General features: G+C 39.9%; 1 protein-coding gene across 1 annotated transcript; it reads right to left on the bottom strand.

Annotated features, from left to right (window-relative positions):
- Positions 1-179: 179 nt before the first annotated feature.
- LOC137644886 (uncharacterized) lies at positions 180-5,713 on the bottom strand. The gene is made up of 3 exons (XM_068377768.1): positions 5,592-5,713; positions 2,719-2,894; positions 180-2,440 (listed from the first exon to the last, which is right to left on the bottom strand). The coding sequence occupies exons 1-3, from the start codon at positions 5,700-5,702 to the stop codon at positions 259-261; spliced, it is 2,469 nt and encodes an 822-aa protein (XP_068233869.1). The 5' UTR covers positions 5,703-5,713; the 3' UTR covers positions 180-258.
- Between the last annotated feature and the right edge of the window lie 1,787 nt (positions 5,714-7,500).

The raw sequence follows: 7,500 nt of genomic DNA, 5'->3' as shown, positions 1-7,500 counted from the left end.
ATACTATTTTTGGTGAAAGGGTTTGTGTATCGCCTTGATCAGCAAAGCTGTACTAGTCAGGACCACCCTACTAGCTTGGTTTGCTGTGAGGGATAAGACTAAAGTCTCCTACCATCACCAATACACAGTGCCCAGAGTGGTGATGAAATTGGCCAAATCCCAGAGACGAATTAGGACCTGTCTGAGGCTTTTTTCCTGTAGTGGATTAGGAACGGATACATTGTTGTTTGTTTTGGTATATATATAATATATATTGCATCAGAGCTGCTCTCGTTGTCCAGTACCTAGTCTGGTGATAAGGTGCTTCATTAGGTGGGGTGGTAGAACACTCTGAGCTACCTCGACTAACTGCTTATCGTCTTGGGTCGACAACTGACTCATGTTGTGACACACATTACTCACTGGAGACTGTCTTGACATATGGCGATTTGGCTGTGCAGTCTGAAGTACTCTGTTAGAGAAGGTTCTAGAAGGCTGTTCTGCGGACTGCGAATAAGACGGTGAAGTGATATGCATCTCTGATGCGGTGTTCACATGTCCAGCAAATGCATACTGATGAGCTATTGCTTGACCGCATATTTCAGTAGAGTTATTCACAGGTAAATGTATTGGCATAGTTTTCAGAGCAAGAGTTGGAACTGCTCTGCTATGGAAAACTGGCATGTTTCCAGAAGTGACATTACCCTCGTGTATGAATCCTGCGCTGCTTCCAACTGGTAAAGAAGGTTGCGAGGACATAGGCATTAAAAAACTTGCACCATGGATGTTTGTCGGATGCACTGTGTTGAAACCAGACTGTCTGCTACAATAAACTGGAGAATCTATTTCTATTTCATCTGAATATGAAATTCGATTCTGATGCACACCCATACCTGTGTTATTTGAAAAGGAACTACTTCTTGTTCTCGAAATAGGAATAATAATTGCTGGCGATGGTTGGCGAGAGGAAAATGGTTGGTAACTACTTTCATTTGTCATCCTGAGATCATCTTGTGTTTCAAAATTATCTAAAAATTGGGGTAGCACCATTCTGTTTGATCTAACTCCTTTTGGTTTTTGGCGGCCTGTTAAGCTCGAGGAGACATATTCTCTGTCTTCCGGGCACGTTTTGTCCGCCCAGCCATAAGCCCCCAGAATTTGGACTTCTTCTTCAGGTGGCTCAGGTGGCTGAAATTTGTTACTGGTTTTCAGTTCATGTGAGTAACTAGGGTTGAGTTTTTGATAATTATGATCTTGGGTCACTATGAAAGAGGGATCAGCTGGTAACTCTGAAACCATCATTACATCTTCATCAGACTCTATTGTGTTGATTGAAGCAGCTCTTATTTTTTGCCGATCTACACACTTCTTATCTCTAGGAACTATATCTGAACTGTTGTAACATTTTTTTACTTTAATCCTTTCAAAGAAAGCTTTTTTAGGTGCCATTTTTGGATCCTCTCCTAAATCAAGAAGTGAGCTAGCAAAGGAAGTTTTCTCATCTGCTCTTAATGGCTTGACATCCTCTTCTTTACTTCTGTCTCTCTGGAATGATTCCTTCAGCACTTTTACCTCGGATAAGCAATCAGAAAGTTCACTCATAAACAAAGATACTGAAAAATTTGCATTTTGGTGTCGGAGGTAATTTACCATCAACCGGGTGTAAGATTCCTTGTACTCTGTGACTTTTGATGCATCTATAAGAAAAGGAATGTCTGTATCAAAGACAGATATCATAAGACTGAGTAGCGTCACTATTTCATCATCGAAAAATCTGCAAAACTTTCTCATGAAAGTTTTCATCATGAAAAATGTATCATCATCCCCAATGAAGTTCTCTGTAGCAGCCAAGGTTATTGTTGGGAATGTACATTCAGGGGAAAGGAGCATCCGTGGCCAGCATTCAAGATCTTCTTGAAACTGATGAGCACCATATATGAAAATGGATTTAGCTACAGCATCTTTCAGCAAGACGCTCTTGTCACTTCTGTCTAATTCTTGGAATTCTGGCACAAAATTGAAATATTTTCCCAAGCCTTTGCAAAATACAAAAAATAAATGTTCCGTCATGTCTGTGCCTCCTTCATAGTAATGCTTTGGGAATTCTGGAAAAGTTAGAGCCTTTCGCAATATTTTCCGAAGACCTTTTATTTTTTCCTGGTTCTTTTGGGTAAGTGTTTCAGTGAAATTCCACTTATCATCATTTCCATCAGCAGGACAATATGTTTCTGTTGTATTTTCTGTATCTATGGCTCTAATGTCATCACAGTCCATGTTACTCTCCTGTTGTTCTTTGTTTTCATTTTCTTGATTATTGGATTTCTGTTGCTGGTCCATAAGTCTGCGATTCATCAGCAGCAGTTGCTTCCTTTTCTCTAGTTTGCGTAGTAGAAGGGCCTTCCTCTCCTCTGCATTCATCACAAGAGAGGGATCCATACCATTTTTCTTGCACATTTCAAACCTGCCGGGAAGCGTATCATGAGTAAAGCGAGAAAAAATTTTATCAAGCATATCATCATGTTCTGTTGTTTGTTCTATTAACAATAATGTCATCTCTTATGATTATAACTTCAAGATAGATTTCTGAGTAGAATAGTTTCAAGCTTTTGCTAGAGTGATGCAAGTCAGCTATTTGAATTCTAGACTCATAGAAACAGCAAAAACTTAACATAAAATTCTAGTTTTTCTTCATTTCCTAAGAATATTTTAGGAATTCTTGATTAAAGATCCTCATCTCACCTGCACGCCTGACAAGCTTTTCTGTTCTGATGAATGTCGCATCCTCCACCCTTGACGCAGAGGAAGGTTTCCCACGACTCGCCTTGGATGCTTCTGCGGAAGAAGGACTTGCAGGAGTCACAACACAGACCCCCAAAGTGATAACATTTCGCCACATCGCCACAGATTCCACATACCTGATGGAATAAATTATAGCGATGGTTGAGGCTTGCCTGAGAGTAGTGCGGGTCAGTATTTAATCCTAGGTCGCTTAATATATGAAGAGATAGAGCATTATCACTCAAAAGGAGTTGCCACAGCCATTAGGAATGTGATGTATGGGGGTAGGGTTGTATGGGAAGGATCTTAATTTTCTAGAAGTGTTGTAAACGTTGTATAGGCTGTGTAGCGAGTGGTTGGGGGTGTTGTCACCAGTGATGTAGCCTTCTAGAACGTTATAGGGGCTGTGCAGTAAGTGCATCCAAGGCTGGAGGAAAACAAGGTTTCTACTGCTGAGTACGGGCAGTGTGCCAAGCAGACTCTGCGTGCTGAGCAGGCTCAGCGGGCTGAACAAGTTCAGGACTGTTATTAAATTTATAACCAAGGTCTACATATGATATAAACACCTTGATTATAACTATGAAATGATTCATGACGGCTTGAGCCTGAATGCTCATATCCATAGCCCCCACCAGTATTAATTGGACAGCGAAACGCTAAAGAGATTTAGTGAAGTACTTGGTAAAAACAATGTGCTTAAATTCATGTACAGGTCTGTCTCAAAAAAAGTGATATTTTCAAGAAGTTTTGCCGTAAATCAGACACTCTTTCAAAGGGATTCTCCAAGTATCTACCACCGTTTTTAGTCGGAATATAAAGTATTGGTGCTTTTTTTTTCTAATAAAAAGGGTATATGGTTCACACCAAAAATAATTCGGTTTATGAAATTTGAACTATGAGTAATGATAAACAATTTGAGATCATCATGTATGTAATGTTACTTGAGATATTCTAGACATGACTACAGATAACTGCCAAAGCCCTTGAAAACTGTCACTTCATGGAAAAGTTTTGGTTTCATTCTAAACTTACTTTTCCATATCAAGGCAGTAAAGTCTATTGGTGTTAAGCATATGCTAAATCACAGGAAGAGCCTAAACCCAACTGAAGCTTTTAGGTTTGAAATCTATCAGGGTTTACCTCTTACTTTCTGGGACGAACCCGGTTTGATAGAAAAACCTGCTGTACCTAATCGTTCATCTTAAACCATATAGCTACTCCATACTGTACTTAAATTCTTTTCTATGAAAATTTCTAAGTTTTTAGGAATCTATGAATTAAGTACAATATTATAGGGATGCCATCTCATCAATCAAAGAGTCCGAGAAAATATTTACCTATGGCTAATGGGAATCATCCTTTGGCTTTCACTAAAACTAAATATTAGTGACACTGAAAGTTTCAACAAGTTTGCCTCCATCATGTGGTTCAATACTGCACAGTATTCTGGTAGCTTTGACAAGATTGCCTCCATCATGAGGCTCAATACAGCACAGTATTTTGGAAGCTTCAACAAGATTGCCTCCATCATGAGGCTCAATACTGCACAGTATTCTGGAAGCTTTAACAAGATTGCCTCCATCATGAGGCTCAATACTGCACAGTATTCTGGAAGTTTTAACAAGGCTGCCTCCATCATGAGGCTCAATACTGCACAGTAATCTGGAAGTTTTAACAAGACTGCCTCTATCATGAGGCTCAATACTGCACAGTAATCTGGAAGTTTTAACAAGTTTGCCTCCATCATGAGGCTCCATACTGCACAGTAATCTGGAACTTTCAACAAGGCCTCCATCATGAGGCTCAATACTGCACAGCATTCTGGAAGTTTTAACAAGACTGCCTCCATCATGAGGCTCAATACTGTACAGTATTCTGGGAGCTTTAACAAGCTTGCCTCCATCATGAGGCTCAATACTGCACAGTATTCTGGAAGCTTCAACAAGATTGCCTCCATCATGAGGCTCAATACTGCACAGTATTTTGGAGGAAGTTTTAACAAGGCTGCCTCCATCATGAGGCTCAATACTGCACAGCATTCTGGAAGTTTTAACAAGACTGCCTCCATCATGAGGCTCAATACTGCACAGTAATCTGGAAGTTTTAACAAGTTTGCCTCCATCATGAGGCTCCATACTGCACAGTAATCTGGAACTTTCAACAAGGCCTCCATCATGAGGCTCAATACTGCACAGCATTCTGGAAGTTTTAACAAGACTGCCTCCATCATGAGGCTCAATACTGCACAGTATTCTGGAAGTTTCAACAAGATTGCTTCCATCATGAGGCTCAATACTGCACAGTATTCTGGAAGCTTCAACAAGATTGCCTCTATCATGAGTCTCAGTACTGCACAGTATTCTGGGAGCTTTAACAAGATTGCTTCCATCATGAGGCTCAATACTGCAGTATTATGGAAGTTTCATTTCAGCTGTGACCAAGTTGTGGAATGAACTACCTAATCAGGTAGTTAATTCGGTGGAACTACTAAAGTTCAAACTTGCAGCAAAAGTTTTTATGTTGAACAGGCTGACATGAGTCTTTTTATGGTCTAATTATGAGAGATCTGTTTTAATGTTGTTACTGGTCTTAAAATATGTTATTTTAATTGTTCATTACTTCCCTTGTAGTTTATTTATTTCCTTATTTCCTTTTCTCACCGAGTTATTTTTCCCTGTTGGAGACCTTGGGATTATAGCATCTTGCTTCTCCAACTAAGGTTGTATTTAAGCTAATAATAATAATAATAATAATAATAATAATAATAATCAAGAGTTCAAAATATCCCCTGAACATTGATACTAATAACTGCAAATATCAGTGAAATTAATTACCCTATGGTCAGTTTTCTTCTCCTTTCTGTGTTCTTCCGGTAAAGGGTCCTCCATAGAAGTCCCTTCTGTCAGTGTAACGTCTTCACTGATCTTAGTCTCTCCACAACTCATTTTTGTAAAAAATATATCTGGAAAAAAAAAAGAATATTGATATTTATCTTAAAGTACTTGGATTTTCGTGTAATTTAGTTTTATAACGTGTATGATTGAGCTCCACAAACTTTCAACTGGGCCTCAAGTTTCCAACTCCTCTAGAGCCTTGTGAAGCCCAGTTGGAAGCTTAATTGATTGATTGATTGATTCTGTCAGGATACTAGAAAACCTCAAATTAAGCAATCAATCAATCAATCAATCAAGCTATCAACTAGGCTACACAAGGCACTGGAACTGTTGGAAAACTCAGACTTACATGGTTGAGGACTATGAAGCATGAAGTATATGATGAATGGAGAAATATAGAATTAAAATCTCAAGATAAAAACGACTGGCTAAATCTAACCGATGCCTTTTGCGTCATCAATAGGCTTGGGAGATGATGATGATGATGATTGTTATTATATTTATACCAAGTGGACTTGAGTCATTAAGGTTTTGATTATATGCATCACTACCATGTTAAGAGATCACTGAAAATATGCTGTAAGCTAAAAACTTGAATTTTAACATGAAGATTTATCTACATTTCAAAATAAAAATCCTTGAATAATACTTTTACTGCTACTGTTGCCATCTGTTTAATCTATATGTATACATCATGTTTAAGAGTTTAAAGGCCGCTCATGAATGGCAGAGGCAAGGAACAGTGAAATTGCCCTATCTAGCAAGACAATGCCCTAAAGACTGACCATATATACATATGATCAGCACCCAAACCCCCTTAAATACCAAGGAGGGCCAGGCAATGGCTGCTGATGACTAAGCAGATAGACCCATAGGCTCCCCCAAACGCCCCCACCCTTAGCTAACAAGGATAGTGAGATTGCAACGACCAAAGGAACTAACGAGTTTGAGCGGGACTCGACATATGATCAGTGCCCAAGCCCCCTATCCACCCAAGTTAGGACCAAGGAGGGCCACGCAATGGCTGCTGGTGACTCAACGGAGAGACCTATAGGCTCCTCCAAACGCCCCATCCTTAGCTCACAAGGATGGTGAGGTTGCAGCGACCAAAGGAATTAACGAGTGTGAGCGGGACTCGAACCCCCGTCTGGCGTTCACTAGTCAGGTACATTACCACATAGGCCACCACAACCAGTACTAGAACTATTCCCAAATAGGCTCTTGCATTTGAATATTGAAAGTCCTTTTTATTTATTATGGGTAGTAGATTGGCCAAGGCACCAGCCACCCGTTAAGATACTACAACTAGAGATTTACTGGGTCATTTGACTGGCCAGATCTCTCGTTACGGCTCATTTATCCTTTGCCTACACATACACCCGGTAGTCTGACCTATTCTTTACACTTTCTCCTCTTTTCTCATACACCTGACAACACTGAGATTACCAAACAATTCTTCATCGCTTAATAAGTTAACTATTGCACTGCAATTGTTCAGTGGCTACTTTCCACTTGGTAAGGATAGACGAAACTCTTTAGCTATGGTAAGCAGCTCTCCTAGGAGAAGGACACTCCAAAATCAAACCTTTGTTCTCTACTATTGTAGTGCCATAGCCTCTGTACCATGGTCTTCCACTGTTGGGTTAGAGTTCACTTGCTTGAGGATACACTTGTAGTAGTTAATTCATTGAGCAGTTAACTACTGCACTGCAATTGTTCAGTGGCTACTTTCCACTTGGTAAGGATAGACGAAACTCTTTAGCTATGGTAAGCAGCTCTCCTAGGAGAAGGACACTCCAAAATCAAACCATTGTTCTCCAGCCTTGGGTAGTGCCGTAGCCTCTGTACC

Source organism: Palaemon carinicauda, chromosome 8, assembly GCF_036898095.1.
Source record: "Palaemon carinicauda isolate YSFRI2023 chromosome 8, ASM3689809v2, whole genome shotgun sequence".
NCBI classification, from domain to species: Eukaryota; Metazoa; Arthropoda; class Malacostraca; order Decapoda; family Palaemonidae; genus Palaemon; species Palaemon carinicauda.
This window is presented reverse-complemented; position numbering and strand designations above follow the sequence as displayed.

What these genes read in the sequence shown, in the direction of transcription:
- LOC137644886 (XM_068377768.1), bottom strand. Translation starts at nt 5,702, where the DNA reads ATGAGTTGTGGAGAGACTAAGATCAGTGAAGACGTTACACTGACAGAA. An exon ending in AGAAGAAAACTGACCATAGG is followed by an intron (nt 2,895 to 5,591) that starts GTAATTAATTTC and finishes TTATTCCATCAG; the next exon opens with GTATGTGGAATCTGTGGCGA. An exon ending in AAAGCTTGTCAGGCGTGCAG is followed by an intron (nt 2,441 to 2,718) that starts GTGAGATGAGGA and finishes GCTTCCCGGCAG; the next exon opens with GTTTGAAATGTGCAAGAAAA.